This window comes from Cupressus sempervirens, chromosome 1 (assembly GCF_028749045.1).
Source record: "Cupressus sempervirens isolate cs-2001-9-10 chromosome 1, ASM2874904v1, whole genome shotgun sequence".
NCBI lineage: Eukaryota > Viridiplantae > Streptophyta > Pinopsida > Cupressales > Cupressaceae > Cupressus > Cupressus sempervirens.
Window position 1 is genome coordinate 383,315,973 of NC_143118.1, and position 17,902 is coordinate 383,333,874.

General features: G+C 35.7%; 2 protein-coding genes across 3 annotated transcripts in view; one reads left to right on the forward strand and one right to left on the reverse strand.

Annotated features, from left to right (window-relative positions):
- Positions 1-17,902, forward strand: part of CYP97A3 (cytochrome P450, family 97, subfamily A, polypeptide 3) — a 100,229-nt gene that overhangs the window by 65,169 nt on the left and 17,158 nt on the right. The gene's annotated exons all lie outside the window — the stretch shown is intronic.
- LOC149577882 (uncharacterized) lies at positions 6,881-15,832 on the reverse strand. Its single transcript, XM_089815161.1, has 5 exons — positions 15,730-15,832; positions 13,058-13,210; positions 12,516-12,916; positions 12,110-12,385; positions 6,881-7,324 (listed from the first exon to the last, which is right to left on the reverse strand). Exons 1-5 carry the CDS (start codon positions 15,830-15,832, stop codon positions 6,881-6,883), a joined length of 1,377 nt encoding a protein of 458 aa, XP_089671287.1.

The following is a 17,902-nucleotide window of genomic DNA, read 5'->3' on the forward strand; positions in this document are numbered from 1 at the left end:
TTAACTGGTTAGGTGAGAGACTCACCTTAGATATGGGTGTTGCTGCAAATGTTAAATATGCCTTAGTCTAACATCTTCTCTCCTTGAGAGTAAAGGCTGTTTACAATAGTGTATGATCATGAATCTTATTTCCAATATGCTCCTGCTTCAGCACCCATCAAAAAGATGTGTAATGTGAAAGTTTGATCACCCAAATATTCTGATATATTTGCATGTTTCGTTTGCTTATCATGACAAGGTTATGTGTATCAAACTTCAAAGCTCCAGCTTCAGCAAGGACCGTATGACAATATTTTCTCATCTATAAATTGCATTAACAATAAAAAACTGTGAACATTTTTAACAACAAAACATAAATATGTCACTTATAAATGATTTATGTTTGTGTATAGATTATGGGTGTGTAAGGTACATTTACAAGGTTCTATAATTGCTGCCTACCAGGTCCATTCTCATTTTTTGTTTTATTTTGAAGTTCAGCACTACTTAGTATAACTCAAAATGTGTATACAATCATACATTTCAATAATGTTTGAAGACAACATTTTAGTGGCAAGTGCTGAAACTATTTAAAAATGCTTGATTCATTCTGATAACATGGAAGCCTTAGTAGTCCAATGTCCAATGTTGCTTTGTTAAATTTGTTTTTCAATTATTGCAAGATTGTCAATTGGTTCTCAGGGAATTTCAAACATTTTCAAGAGAAAACATTGTGTTTTATTTTAAAAATCAACACTACAAGACATAACAAAAATATCTTAATCATAAATTTCAATAATGTTTGAAGACAAAACAATTTAGAGGTTAAGTGCTGAAATTATTTAAGATTGCTTGATTCGTACTGATAATATTGGAGGCCTAAGCAATGTCCAACATCCAGTGTCGATATGTTAAATTTATTCTTCAATTATTCAAGATTGTCATTTGGTTCTCTGGGAATTATAAATATTTACAAGTTTCTATAATTGCTGCCTACCAGGTCCAACTTCTATTTTATGTTCTGTTTTAAAATTCAACACTATTAGGCATAACCAAAAAAATCTAAACCTAATAATCATCAATTTCAATAAGGCTTGAAGACAATATTTTAGAGGTAAGTGCTGAAATAATTTAAGAATGCTTGCTGCATACTGAGAACATGGAAGCCTTAACAATATCCAATGTCCAATGTTGATTTGTTTAATTTGTTCTTGAATTATTCAAGATCTGGGAACTTCAAGTTCAAAAATTTTCAAGAGATCAGACAAAAGCAGATTTCTTTGCGAAGTTTATTTGGAAGGACTAGGTTGCACAAATTTGTGTAGTGTTTCTGACATGGTTCTGTACAAAATTAGAGCACTAATTGTCAAGCTATAGATCTGCAAAAATATTGAAAGAATGTGGTAAGGTTTAGTTGGAGCAAGCAGGATCACGTTCTCCATCATTAAGATGTGGAAGAAAGGAAATATGTATGCTTTAGACATTTATGGAACTTGATGGGCCAACATAAGGGTCATTGGTGAAGAATAGATAAAAGATCAAACATTGATCAGTTGCTATACCATATTGAAGCTCAACATAGGTATAACAATCCCAGTGATGGGATTGGCTCAGTACCTTGATCGTTGAGGGGTTGTTTTCTCTTGTTGATTGTAAGGACCTCACTAAACTGTTTTTCAGTGTAATGGTAATAAATTGAACAATTCAACAGAAACATCTATTAAGATTGAAATTAAAAAGTACTGTCCAGATTCCAAGGCCGAAATTTCTAGGGGAGCTCTTCTTATAAATTTAATGGAAGGTGATTTTTGTCAGTGTTACTTCATTGGAGCAAGCATTGCTTTTGCATTGTGATAAATGCCAAGTTTGAAAAAAGGATAAAGTAAGCATTTCTTGGAGTCCCTGTAGTTGAGCATAATTTTTTGCTTGTGCTATTTTCTTCTTTTGCCGCACGAATTTCTCATTTGCCTGCCTTTCAGAACTCTGCTCCCTATCCTCTCACAGTCTTATTGTAGATCTAAGACGAAAATGGCATCATTCATATTATCAAATAAAATGAATGTTCTTCAGAAAAATACATCATACAAAAGGGAGCTGAAGCTCAGACATTTGTAGACAAGGCATAAAAAAGAGGATACATGTCAATTTCATTCAAGAATCAAAGTGGCAGTGATCCCCAATTTTTAACAATGACTATTAGTCCCCTTTGCTAATAAAGTCACTTTCATGAAAAAATTTGTTAAGTAAGGAAATTTATATAACACATTGTTGATAAAGAATGATGACTTTGATGTCAGGAAATGTTATCTTGGTAATCACCCACTCAGCTCCCCTTTATAACCTTACAATCTTGGCTACGTGAAGGCTAACTTTGTTAATATCATTATGAACAAAAAAACAATGAAATTATCTTAATTTTTACAGATGGCCAAAGTTGGTTGATAGAGTTTGAAAGTAAAACCAGTTCCAATAGCAAGTGGACCTCAAAATGCACCCCACCATCTAAGAGTGGTACATCTTAGACCACTATGGTTCTACAAGAATAATGCTTGCTTTGGAATTTGTTGGAGAAATACATATCCACCTCATTGCATTCTTGGTGTTATCAAAGTGACGACTTGAGAACAGCACGGTTCAATTAAGAGTGAACATCTAGAAGTTTCTGTATATTGTTGGAAGGGTTTTTTAAATACATTGTTTTAGGTGAAATACTGTTCAAAATTCAATTGATTTTACAAGGTAGATGTAAAGTTATGTACCAAAAAAGGGTCACTATACATGACCCAGAATAATCATTAACTCCAAAATGTTCTATTAAAGTCAGTCAGACATCATGAAGTCCTTTAGGCTGCAAGAGCAACCAATAACAAAAAATAGAATAACTTTCATCTCTTAATGTTTTTATTAAGTTTCATAGTTTCAAATTTTATGGTTTAGATTTTCATGTTTGGGCAGTCTTGTTTTATCAACATGTCAAAGGGTTGCCATTCTTCAGAGGTTAAGTATCTAAACAGCTAATTCAAATCTCTTTACATCATTTTCTATATTATTTCTTGTTTGTGAGTCATCTTTTCCAAATGTCCATTTAGTGCTATTCTCTAATTGCAGATACCAATAATAGTAAAATGAGTTCCTCAGAGATGCATTTTGGGGACTTTTCTTTGGTATTGTAAGTGGTTGTTCATAGTAAATATTCTAGATTGTTGCAGACAATGATAAATATGAGTACACTGGTAATGCATAGTGAAAATACTAAGGAGGAGAATCTAGAAGTCTAGTGTAAGGGAAAATTATCACCAGATTATGCCCAAAGATGGGCATCACTTGATTAATCGTGTTTAAAAAAATAAAACATTACTTGATGCTTCTTGGTATGAAGGCATTTTTGAGACTCTAACTAACTCATCTGTAATAATGTCTTGAACTAAAAAAATAAAATAAGATGAACAGATTAAAGTGGTCAATGCAGACTTTGGTTGGTGTGGGATAAGGATGCTTCTCTCAGGCAATTATGTAAATTGGGTTTATCATGGGACTAGACTATTCAGTAATAGAACTGGGCCACATTATAGGACAAAGATATTATACCAGCTTTGAGCCTCAACTTGGGACAAGGATATTCACATCAGCTGATCATGCTAGGAAAGTGTCTGCAGTAATAGAATTTATAACTCTTAAATTCTTCTCATTTAACACAAAAATATTTAAAAGAAGATTAAGACATGGTAGCAACCTAGATTTGGTCAACCAACCAAAGTCAACAATCAACATTCCTTGCTAACTGATGGCAGTGATCAACCTACAGCCAAATTGTAGTAATCAAACACTGGTAAAATATAATGTTACAAACTGGTTTTTACTGACACAAACTAAACCAAATCAGGTCTTCTTCTGCTAAAATAAACATTATAGTTTTCCTGGATTCAAAATGTATATTAAATAATGTCTGAATCTAATATTTGAAGTGCTTTAAATCTCTAGCATACTCAAATTTGTGGACTACTGTACAAAATCAATCATCTCTTTTTTTAGGCAAATGCTGTCTAAGGGGACAACTCCCATTGTATTGAAATGAATCCAAATTAATAAGTTCCTACAAGAGGAACATAAATCCCTCTGCACATCCAGTGATCTATTTGAATTGGAAAGGAGAGGTGAAACCTCCATTTTGACTCACAAAATTACGCAAATGACATAGAAAACTCTCCTCTATGCCAATCCAATGCAAATTTAAGGTTGTCTGCAAGGCACATTGTCTGGCATTCCTTCAACTATTCATGATCACAGCCCTCAGCGAGTCAACATGCATAAAAATCCTCCCTTCAAGCACTTGAGCTACATGATCTCCTCAGTCTGTGTGGAGTCTACTATAAATAGATCCTTTCCACTGATTCTGCATTTTTTGAAGAAGCTGCTCATGATAAACCACCTGGTGATTCACTTTCTAATTCGATTCCGATTTGAACCTGTAAACCTCTACAAAACCTGCCAAATCATGCCTCTCAATGATACTATGGAATCGTTTCTAGTCTTTAATGAATTCCGATTTGACTTCATCTGGCACCTGATCAATAGCATAATTTGAGAGGAAATCTGCAGCTGTGTTAGGCTTTCAATAAACATGCAAAATAGTAAAGTCATCCATCAGGTCTAGGTACTAACTTTATTCTCTGGATTCATGCAATTGATTTTCAACTAGGTATCGCCCGGTTTGCTATGGCATTGACAACAACCATCAAGTCACCCTCCACATTGATACAACCTATCTTCTTGTCCATAGATTTTGAGACCTTTGTTGAAAATTCTATCATTATGTTTTTCCCATAAATGCCATATAATATGAGTGGACAAAGTAATAAATTCCGATTTGACTTCATCTGGCACCTGATCAATAGCATAATTTGAGAGGAAATCTGCAGCTGTGTTAGGCTTTCAATAAACATGCAAAATAGTAAAGTCATCCATCAGGTCTAGGTACCAACATTATTCTCTGGATTCATGCAATTGATTTTCAACTCGGTATTCGTCCAGTTTGCTATGGCATTGACAACAACCATTGAGTCACCCTCCACATTGATACAACCTATCTTCTTGTCCATAGATTTTGAGACCTTTGTTGAAAATTCTATCATTACGTTTTTCCCATAAATGCCATATAATTTGAGTCGAAACCTTTGTCCATAGTCCTTCTTGCATAGCATTTTTAAGTAAACATGGCCAAGTAGTGAAGAGACCCAACAAATTATTTTGAAAAGGCCTAGACCATTCTAATTTATTGCAATGTCCTCATTCCTAAAATGGAATTTAATAATGGAAAAATAGCATTAATAAATAATGTAATATATTCAATATCAATCTTAAATCACCGACCAAAAAGAAAAAAATATCAATCATATATTATCAATTAATAAATATATAATTATGGTGAATAAATGATATATCAGCAATATATTGATCAACTCATAACAATTAATTAACAAAGTTGATTATTAATTCATGAATAAATGGATTAATAAACATTTACAACTGTAAAGTTTTATATGTTGAAATCTTCTTATTGGTTTAAGTCTCAATTTCAATATATGTAGTAATATGAAGAATTTGTATTACTGTGAGGGACTGTTTACACTATAATCTCTTATTATTGATCTTTGAATGAGTCAATAGATTTAGAAAAGAAAATACTGAAATAATAATAATGCCTGATTTCAAATGGTAATCTGCAATGGGAGAGTCTGATTGCCATGGTTATTGATCAAACTTCCATTGTAGATCATACTATATATATATATATGTGGGCACGGGATAGTAGACAGTCATTTCAATCAAGGAAACCGATCCCTTGAACAATTACGATAGTTAGAACTTACGTGATTATATCTTATTGCTAATAAACAACAACTCATGGTGAATACAAGTTGCTGCCAATAAATCTATTCAATATAATTAATAGTAATATTACATGATTTAGTTTCTCAACTTATATATATATATATATATAAATAAAATTAATGAATCAATCATGTAATATATGTGTGTGTGTGTGTGTGTGTAGGCACGGGATAGTAGACAGTCGTTTCAATCAAGGAAACCGATCCCTTGAACAATTACGATAGTTAGAACTTACGTGATTATGTCTTATTGCTAATAATAAACAACTCATGGTGAATACAAGTTGCTGCCAATAAATCTATTCAATATTATTAATAGTAATACTACATGATTTAGTTTCTCAACTTATATATATATATATATATATATATATATATATATATATATATATATATATATATAATTAATGAATCAATCATGTAATATAGAATTTGAGTATAGATCTATAGGCACAAAATTTAGATTCAATTTCTCACATACCTAACATTCTTAACACTCCCTCTTTAGCAAGGGAAATTGAAATAAATTTAACTTACACAATAAGGTGTAATCATCATAGTGTTTTAAACTAAGAATTAAAAAAACACAATGGATTTTCATGGTGTCCGACAAAATCCGGCCTGAAGAACCATGAAGGTTATCAATGTGTCTGGCAAGATCCGGCCCAAAGAACAAGGATAACCCTAACTTCAAAACAATGGGTTTTCATGGTGTCCAGCAAAATCCAGCCCGAAGAACCATGAAGGCTATCAGTGTGTCCGGCAAGATCCGGCCCGAAGAACAAAGATAACCCTAGCTTCAACCGTTGTTTGAAGACAGATCAACTAAAATAAAGTCATCACTTTATAATAGGATCAAAACACAAGAAAGGTCGTCACCTTTCATAAGAAAAGTTGTCACTTTTCACAACACAAGTTTGAAAGAAAAAACAATTTATATTCATGAATATTAGATAATAAATGCATTTACAACAATGTCATACCAAGTTTTCCTTTGAAGTACACAATTTTCAACTTCGTAAGAGGTTTGGTAAAAAATCAGCATTCTGCTCATTTGTACTGATATAACTTAATTTAATAATATCTCTACCAACCATATCTCTTATGTAGTGATAAGGAGTCTCGATATGCTTTGATTGATTATGGAGAACTGGATTTTCAGACAGCTTAATACAACTTTGATTATCGCAATGAATTACTGTTGGGTTTAGAGGTTTTCCAAATAACCCAAATAGTAGCTTCCTTAACCAAACTACTTCACGTGCTCCCATGGAAGCAGCTACATACTCAACTTCAGTAGAACTCAAGGCAACAACTGGTTGTTTTCTACTGAACCGAGATATCATTGCTGACCCAAAATTGAAGCAACAACCTGTAGTGCTTTTATGATTAGAGGAGCAACCTGCCCAATCTGAGTCAGTATACCCTTCCAAATTTATCTCAGCATTTTCATACTTTAATCCAAAGCCAATAGATCCTCGTAAATATCTTAAGATATGTTTTGCAACCATTAGGTGAATCTTCTTAGGTTTATACATAAAATGACTAAGGACATTGGTAGCATAGCATATGTCTGGTTTAGTATTTACAAGATACATAAGAGATCCAATTATCTATCTAAAGAGAGTAGGATCAATGTCCTTAGATTTTAATGCTTCTTCTTTTAGCTTGTGTAAGTTTGTTTCCATCGAAGTAGATAAGGGCCTACTATCCATTATTCCAAATCTAGTCAGAATATCTTGAGTGTACTTTCCTCGATGTAAGAAAATGTAGTCCTTCTGATTAACTTCTAATACCAAGAAGTAGTATAATAACCCTAAATCTTTCATCTCAAATTCAGCTATTAGATCTTGTTTACATTTTTCAATTAATTTATCATCTCCCGTTATTAGCAAATCATCAACGTATATAACAATTATCAACATCTCATCATTTGAGGTTTTGAAGTATATGTTTGAGTCGGCTTCATTCTTTGAGTATCCAAGTTTGGATAGATAGTTGTCTATCCTTTCATACCAAGCTCGAGCGGCCTGTTTGAGACCATAGAGTGCTTTCTTGAGTTAACATACAATTTTCTATCCTTCACAGTGAACCCTTCAGGTTGTTCTATGTAGACTTCTTCATTAATGACCCCATTTAGGAATGCAGTTTTTACATCCATCTAATGAATCTTCCATCCTTTGGATGTTGCAATTGCAATAATCATTCTTACGGAAGTGTAACGAGCTACTGGAGCAAAAGTTTCTTCATAGTCAATACTAACTTTCTGAGAAAATCCTCGAGCAACAAATCTAGCTTTGTGTTTTTCAATGCTTCCATCTGCGGTGTATTTGATTTTGTATAACCATTTTGAAGATGCAACTGATTTCTCTTTAGGCCTAGTTACAATATCGTAGACATTGTTCTGAATTATGGAATTGTATTCTTCCACCATGGCATCTTTCCACTCTTGTGAATTTAGAGCTTCTTTAGTTGTTGATGGTTCGATTTTGTTTAGCCCAGTTATAAGAGCAGTGTAACATGATTGATTTCAAGTTCTCTTGCTTTCTTTTGAGATCTCATTTGGTTCTACATTGTTTTCTTCAATCATCTTCCTTGCCCATAATGGTCTTTTCTTCCCATTAGTTATATCTGGTTCTCTTTCTTCAGATGTATTCTCCCTCTGATTTTCAGTTTGTCTATTTTCCTCATCATCTGAGTTTGGTTCATCTTCTATGCTGGTTGAAAGTTTTAAAGCAAAGTGCTCTTCAAAATTTACATCTCTACTTATTTCAACTGATATTTGTCTAGGAATATAAATTCTAAAACCTTTGGAATTTTCACAGTATCCTATAAATATACCTCTCTTCCTAGAAGGTTCAAGTTTAATCCTCTTTTCTTTGGGTATGTGTATATATACTGGACATCCAAATATTCTGAGATGACTTAAATTTGGTTTGGTCCTTGAGAAGACTTCTTCTGGTGTGGTATTCTTTAGAATTGAATGTGGACATCTGTTTTGAATGTATACTATAGTCTTAGAGGCGTCTGCCCAAAATGAGGCATGCATATTTTGATCATGTAACATAGCTTTTGTAGCTTCAATGATGGTCCTATTTTTTCTTTCTGTGACTCCATTTTGTTGAGGATTATAAGGTACTGTATACTCCCTCTTAATCCCAATAAAATTGCAAAAACTTTTGAAGATTTCAGATGTATATTCCCCTTCATTGTCTGATCTTAATGTTTAAATCCTTTTACCTGCCTGATTTTCTACTAATGTTTTGAAGGTTTTGAATTTTGATAGAACTTAATTTGATTCTTTGACTTTCAAGAAATAGATCCAAGTCTTCCTAGAAAAATCATCGATGAAGGATATATAATAAAGGAATCCTCCTAGAGGTGGTGTGGGCATGGGTCCACAAAGGTCTGAGTGGACTAGTTCCAAAACTGATTTTGACTTATGTTCACTAGAGGGAAAAGGTCATTTTATGATTTTTCCTAGGGCACACCCTTTGCATGTTCCTATATGAGTTGAGTCTAGTTTAGGAGTACTAGAAGTGATCTTATCTAAATTTGGAAGTGAACTAAACCCAATGTGCCCAAGTCATCTATGCCATAACTCATTAACATTTGATGTTTCATGACTGAGGGCTTGCATTTGAATATTGCTTAATCTATATAATGTTCCAAATTTGGACCCTATGATAATAACACTTCTCATATTTGAGTTATTAGGCCAATATAGTACTTTGTCTTTGTTGAAGGTGGCTTGATATCCATCATCGGTTAGACTTGAGATAGAAATTAGATTTCTCTTTATACCTAGTACAAACAAAACATCTTTAAGATTAAGTGTAGTTCCATCTTTTAATTTGATAGAATAGGTCCCAATACCTTTTACAGGATAGGTAGAGTTGTCTCTAATTGTAACTCCTTCAGTGATGTAAGTTCCAAATGTATCAAACATATCTTTGAATCCAGAGATGATGAGATGCATCACTGTCTACGATCCAAGCTTCTTTATTTGAATTTACTTCACTTGAAAGTGCGGAATAGTATAGTTGATTTTCATTTTCTTTTGTTTCAGCAAGGGAGGCTAGAATTTTCTCTCTGTGGATAGGTTCTAAAGGTGTGTCTGTGATGTCCCCTTCTAGCTAGAGACATCACTTTAGCTGGTGATTAGCCTATCAGAGACCCTCGTAGGCTAATAAGATTGGATAGAGGGTCCCCTTGGTGTGGAGATCTTCCAAGGACCAGAGCAGAGTACTCTTCTGGGTTGCCAGAGTTTGTTTATGATGAGTTTTGCTTTGAGTTTGGCTTGGTCAGGGTATTTTTAGCAGTTTTGGAGTTATAAAGATAGACCCCTGCTATTTTTAAAAAAGGAGTATGGTCATATGCAGTTCTATCATGTTAGCTCCCAGTCCAAACGACATTCAAAAATGTTGAGTAATAATGGAGATATTAATGTTTATTTAGTTAAAATAAACATTATTGGTTTTGAGCCTATATTGTTAAGTTATAATATATAACTTAAGTGAGGGTCATGATATCATAAAAGGGGCCATTGTTTCAATTAATTGTGGGTCCAAGCTTATGGAAAAATTAAAAGGGATTTTCTAAGTTTTAATGTAATAACATTTTTTATGTTATTATTATATCTTTTATCCCACATTGAGCGTGGAGACTCATTCTGGAGTTGAGGAGTCCTTATAAACAAACTTTGTCTTCCTTCAAGAGGAGGTTATGAGAATTGCTTAAAAACTTTGCCTTATGAAATTTCTTGAAGTTGTGGCAACAAGGGTTTCTACAAGTTTGAGAAGAATTCAGACTGTGGAGGACGTAGTATCTTCAGAGTTGATGCAATTTGAGGGTGTGAAATATCACTTGAATTTTGCCTGTGAGTTGGCTTCATTTTGGAGTCAATATTATGTTTTAGTAGAATTTGTTTACAAGTTGGAAGGGGTTATAACCAAAGAAACGTGAATCGGAATCGGATCAGAATCGGCAAGGCCGAATCGAATCGTGAATCGGAAAATTTGAAAAAACCCTTTAAATTTAAAGATTTTAACAATTTAAAACTTATTTCATGCACCCTTTATTGAATATAACTTAAGCACACTATAACATCATCAAATAGAAGTTAAAACTTAACATACATAAACATGGAACATAAAATCCATCACATATGTAACTATGTTATCTAAAATGTAAATTGTAGGCTAGCTGAAGTAAATAGAAATCAAATGATCATAATGATTTAAATCATAGAATGTATGTAAGATGATCCATAAGACATCAAATCATAAATGTATGTAAGAATCTAAGATGAAGATCCATGAAAGTTTGAAACATATGTCTATCAATGATTTAGTATCAATATCTGTAAACAAAATATAAAAACAAGGCTCCAACTCAAGCCTCAGGCTCATAGTCATCATCATCCTCAACATCATCTTCAAGCTCGGCTACAGCCTCAGCCTCAGCCTCTGAGTATCCAGTCTGCTTAGTAGCAAGGCGTCTAATGTAGGTCCTAGAGGACTGCCGAGCCATATCTCCCACATATAAGATGGGCTCACGAACGTCGCTAGGGCCTGTGTCTGTGCGTGCACGTGTGCGTCTACCAATGCCTGAAGAACGTGCTCTAGCTGCCTTAGCCTTTATATCCACCTGGTCAATCCACGCACGGTCTTCCTCAGTGAAGACTGGATCTACAACCTCTGTGAGCCACTCTGATTCTGGATCAATCTCCTCCAGAATGATCGGAGAGGAGTCAGTGCCCAAAATCTGTTTGATCCTAAGATGGAGGTTGTAATGAACGAAGACAAGATCATTCAACCTCTGCACTGTCAACCTGTTTCTCCTCTTTGAGTGGATGTGCTCGAACATGGACCAACTGCGCTCACATCCAGAAGCGCTGCTTGGCTGACTCAGAATACGAATGACAATTTTTTGAAGTTTTGGGGTTGTGGCCCCAAACATTTGCCACCATCTATCTAAAATAAGGGAAAATAAAAATAATTAGTCTCATTTACAAATTACAAATTACAAGTTAACTCTAAAATTACATAATCAACTTTAAGTTTAGAATCTAGATTCATGAACATTGAATATATTATTTAATTTTTACTTGGCTGTATTGTTTCCCGAGCATCTATGGCTACCCTGCTAGAGAAAAGTGGCCCTTCTTTATTATTGAACTTATCAAGCTCAATAATTGCAGCACTGCTATCCTCATCAGTACTCAACCTCTGGATCACTGTATATAATCCGGTGAGAACCTCCTCATCCGCCTTAAAGTCAGGACGGAAACGAAATGCCGAATTCAAAAAGTAAGCTGCTACATGGATGGGTCTCTGGAGCTGATTCTTCCATCTCCTATCAATGATGTCCCAAATAGGGGCATACTTCTCCTGCACTCCTGCATACTGAGCTCTAATGGCCTCCTTGGCCCTATCCATGCCCTCATATATGTAGCCCATAGAGGGCTTCTCCCCATCAGCAGTTCGTAGGAGAGATACAAGGGGCTCAGTGGCCTACATATAAACTAAAACAAAAATTTGAGTCAAAACTTAAACATAGAATAATTCAATAATATAACTAAATCATTAAACAATTAGCATAGTAAATTGTAAAATATTAAATGTTAAATTGCAATAAAATTACCTTAAGGATTTCTCTAGCAGGTTTCCAAAAACCATCATCATCAAATATGCAATCCAACACATCTTTCCCTGCAGTGGTCGTAGCATAGGAAGATGAAATCCACTCTCGCCCAACAAACATGCTCCTCAAATCATCCCTTGATGTCAACAAAGACTGCAAGGTGATGAAATTCGAGGCAAACCTCGTGATCCCTGGACGAGCTAACTCTTTGTCTCTTGTGTACTTCCTCATTGTGCTAAGGACAAATGAATGATTATAAATAAACTTGCATATGTTTTTTGCCCTTTCCACACATGACTTGACCCACTCAAGTTTGCCAATTTCCTCCAACATGAGGTCAAGGCAGTGTGCTGCACAAGGGGACCAAAATATGGTGGGGTGCCTCTCCATCAAAAGTTTTCCTACAACAATTTTAAGATAATTAGAAATTCAAATTTCAAACATGTTAGAACTTAGGAAACTTAGAAATTCTAAGTTAGAATTAGAAAAAGTTCAAAATTCAAATAAATTTATTTTCAAAACTTAAAAAGTTAAAAGTTTACCTGCAGCAACATAACTTGCTGCATTATCCGTCACCACTTGCACCACATGTTGTTCCCCCACCGCTGCTATAACTTCCTCAATAACCTCACATAAGTATGTGGTGTTTTTTACATGAGCAGAAGCATCAATGGATTTGAGAAACATGGTATATCCTACAAGTAACAAAACAACGAATTATAATTACTGTTAGCAATCAACGAATCAAAATTTGAAATAGTCAATCACGATTCAAAATTATGTATGTAAGAAAGTAGAATGATCAATCACCTCTACAAGATACAAGAAAATTGGGGAGTGTTCTTCTCCTCCTATCTGTCCAACCATCAGTCATGATGGTGCAACCCTTTTCGATCCACTCCTTTCGGTTGTCCTCAAGCTCATGCCTCATATCCTCAACCATTTCCTCCAGGAGGTATCCACTCAACTCAGCCTCAGTTGGGGCTTTAAACCCTGGACCACAAATGGTAACTGCATCTATCATGTTCTGCCAATAAGGAGTCCTATCACAAATAGATAATGATATTGATTAGAAATTTAGATGTCAAAAACTAAAATCATAAAACAAGTAGATATAATTAAAGTTTTACTTTTACTTTTAACTTTAACTTTGAAGATAACAAAGAAAAAAGAATCAATTACCTGGCTGCAATAAATGGAATGTTGCAAAAGTACCAGAATTTGCAAATCTCTTTTCTGGCAGCATCATGAATCTCCTTGTTCAAACCCATGCCCTCAAGCGTGGGTTGGGAGCCAGGAGTAGTGCGGGGTACAAAGTAACTATCCATTCTGTTTTTTCGCACTTTAGGCCGCAATAGGTTGGTGTTGGACTCTGTCTCAGTATGAGACCAACTACCACTAACACTCACATGAGCACTAGCACTAGGATGAAAAGGAGGCCTAGAAGAACCCTCTCCAACACAACCTACGGATGCGGAAGCTGGTGCAGATGCACTTGCAGATGTAGATGCGGTTGCGGATGTGGGAGCACGAGAGCCAATACCTCTTAACCCTTCAAGTTGCATTTTCTTAGTCAACTTGTCTTGTTCAATTTTTTCTAATGCCACTAAACAAGTACGTTTTGCCTCAGCGGTTTGATGAGTGCAAACTGTGACATCATGGCCAATTATGCCAGCAATGTGGTATTTCAATCTATAGATACCTCCCGAATTTATTTTTTCTTTGCAAAATATACATTTTGTTTGATATTTGGTTCTCTCAGGAAACTCTTCATTATATTTCCAGCATTCATCTTTTTAACCCATTGTGGAAATTGGAAAATGAAAGCAAAGGGCTGCTGCAATAAAAAAATTCATGTAAAAAATCAAAGTTTGCAATTTAGTAAAAATAAAAAACATTCAAGATTTGCAAATGAACACTACAAAAATTTAACAAAAAATGCATACTACACTAACATGCAAAAAAAAAACCAACACTTACCTCTTGCAAATGAGTTGAGGAGTGTTGATATTGACTCCTTAATGCTCCCAATGCAATTTATGGCCTCCCCAGATGGACTTCTGATCTCTTTGGTGCTCTTCCTTCTTGCCGGTTGGAAACCAATGGATTCTCTTTTCTCTTCTTCTCTCTCACTCTTCCTCTCTTCTACTCATACTAAGCAAATAGAAGGCTCTTTAGGGTTATAACAAAGAGGAAAGTCAACTTAGAAAGCAAATAAAATATGTGTTTTTTTTTTTAAATTGAACTTTCTATCCTTGCTGCCGCGGCTGATTTCTGGAGATTCACGATGGCGATTTTGGCGATTTTTGCCATGAATCGCCGATTTTGGCGATTCAGGCGATTCACAGGAAAAAATTGCCACCAGCGATTTCCGATTCCAAAAAAATCGGGAGCCATGAATCTTATCGTGATTTTGGCGATTTCATGGCGATTTTTGGAACTATGACAGCAGCTACAGTGCTGTGAACAGTACAGCACTACAGTGAATTAAAAATCAGAGATTTAATATTGCGGTTTTTGATAGGCGCTGCCCAAGGAGAAAGCAACCAGCAGTGTGGTTGCGTATTGGAGACAAAAATCAGGTTTTTTTCAACTATTAATGATGATTTTTTTTATGTATTCTTCCAGCAATAAGTATTGTACAAACATTAGGAGCCATCTGAATAAATGAATTTGATTAGCATTATAATCAGATTTGAGTTATAATTTTAAGTAGATTAGTTTTCAATATTTGTATTTTCTTTTCATCAACTCAAAAACTCAAAAACAGCTTAAAACATTAAAAAACAAACCAAAAACAATCATTACACCCAGGGAAACAAACAGTGATCAGCGTAGAGCCTATTTGGGGTTCTTACATTGGTATCAAAGCCTCATTCCTGCCATCTTGAGGGTTTGGGGAGTCATATGCAGCCACTGGAAATTGGACCACACAGGTACTATACTCGTAGGAGAGCTCTGATTGAAAGAGAACAGTTACAGGAAACAGAAAATATGGAAGAGAGGCATGATGGTAGTCCACCTAGAAACAGGAGGAATAATGATGATCAGGATACCAGAGAATTCTTCCGTGCTATGGTTACAGGGCAGCAGCAGATGGCACAGGCATTACAGGCACTCACTACTATGGTAGAAAGGATGAACCCACCTGTTAGACAAAATGGGAAGCCGAGAGAACAGGGAGATAATAGGAGTGCTACAGGTAATCAGAGACCACAACGAACCCATTCCAAAATAGTTGATAGGCCTACACGCCCTACATTTGTTCCGGAGGAGCCAGAAGAAGCTCTGGTAGAGGAGGTGACAGGAGACCCCATATTCGCAGATGCACTCATGGCTGCAAATGATGAATGGGAATTATTAGCTCCGCAGGTTCGGGAGAGGATGACCTTTGAACGCTTTGTAAATTAGAGGAGAGAGCATTATAAGTCACTTAGACAGGATAGGAGGCCTAGAGGTCAAAATAGTGAGCTGAAGAGGGCTACAGGCAAGCTTACTATGCCTACATTTGATGGGAGTGGTAAGATGACAGCTCAAGCTTGGATTCATAAGCTTGACACATTTTTGGCACTGAGGCCAATGACAGAGATTGAATCTATCAAATATGCCACCTTGCATTTGGAGGGAGTAGCACATGATTGGTGGTACCATGGTATGGTAACACTTCAGCATAACCAGGTGATAGAATACCAAGACTTCGTGGATAGGTTGGTTGAAAGATTTGACAAGAAAGATCCAGAAATTTATTTCCGGGACTTAGCACAGCTGAAACAAACAGGCAACTTGGAGTATTTCATTGGTGAATTTCAGCGGTTGGCAGTCATAGTGCCAAACATTTCAGAGCATAGATTGATAGTTCTTTTCATTGAGGGCCTATTCGAACCACCGAGAGGTTGGATAAAGGCATTTGATCCTATTTCTTTACAGGAAGCGATGAAAAAGGCAAGAAGTATGGAACATGCAGTCCCAACAAACAAATTTCAGTCCAAAGGAGCATCTTCTAGTAAGGATAACAAACCATTTTATAAAAAACCAAAGAGGATTGATTTTAAACATGATTCTAAAGATAAAACTCCAGCACCTTTTGACAGGGAAACATTAAATGATTTGAGGAAGAAAAAATTATGTTTCTACTGTAAGGGACCCTATGATGCAAACCATGATTGTCCTCTTAGGCCAAAGGGAAAAGCTAACAGAGTTATGTGGGCATACTATGAGGAATCAGAATCAGATAATTCAGATCAGCAGTCTGATATAGAGGAAATAGATGGTGAAAAAGAGGAAGATAAGGCTGAAAACTTGTCAAAAATGGAGTCCAAGGATGGGGAAGGAGATGGGCAACTTAGGGAAGCTCGTCTCACTAGTATTAAGCAAGAAGGGTCATTCCGGATGAGAGGAGTACTTGCTGGACAGCGAGTCATAACCTCGGTTGTTACAGGTGCCACTCATAATTTCATTGATGCTAGGATGGTGGAGAAGCGTGGCATACAAACAGAGGAGTTTGGGGGAATTAGAGTGAGGGTAGTGGATGGCTATGTCCTCAAATGTGATCGTAGGATCACTGGACTCCCATTGAAAGTTAATAATTATGACTTTAAAGCAGATTTTTATGTTGTACCTATGGGAGATACAGATATAGTTCTTGGGATGAGTTGGTTGCACGATATTGGTGAGTTCACTCTTAACCTCAAGGAGATGGAGATGAGGTTTAAAGTGAATGGGAAGACACATATTCTTAAGGCAATCAGGGACAGTGATCTCAGGATGGTCTCTTTTCGGAGAATGGCTAGATTGATTCGACATGATCAAGTAGAGTGGGCAGCAGAGTGCATGTTGCCATCACAAGAGGAACAGCATAAGATTGAATATCCTCCTGATATTCAGGAGCTTAGAGTTAAACACTCTAAGGTGTTCAGTGATATTCCACTAGGTAGACCACCAGACAAAGGTATTGGGCACATCATTGAGTTAGAGGAGGGGGCTAAGCCCATCATGATTACACCTTACAGGCATCCGAAGAGGTTGAAGGATGAAATTGAGAAAACCATAAAGGAGTTACTTGCTATGGGCCACATTAGACCAAGTAAGTCTCTTTTTGCTTCTTCAGTGGTGTTAGTAAAGAAGAAAGATGGGACATTGAGGATGTGCATTGATTATAGAGTGCTTAATAGGAAGACGATTAAAAACAGGTACCCCATTCCCAGGATCGATGAGTTGATAGATGAGTTTCATGGAGCTTGCTTCTTCTCAAAGATAGATTTGAGATCAGGTTATCACCAGATCAGAGTTAGAGAGCAGGACATCGAGAAGACAACCTTTAGATGTCATTGTGGCCATTTTGAGTTTGTAGTTATGCCATTTGGGCTAACTAACGCACCTGCTACTTT

Coding starts and splice junctions, on each gene's coding strand:
- LOC149577882 (XM_089815161.1), bottom strand. CDS start 15,832: ATGGGGTCTCCTGTCACCTCCTCTACCAGAGCTTCTTCTGGCTCCTCC. Junction 12,386..12,515: donor CTGCTAGAGAAATCCTTAAG/GTAATTTTATTG, acceptor GTTTATATGTAG/GCCACTGAGCCCCTTGTATC. Junction 7,325..12,109: donor TTCTCACCGGATTATATACA/GTGATCCAGAGG, acceptor TTTGGATTAAAG/TATGAAAATGCTGAGATAAA.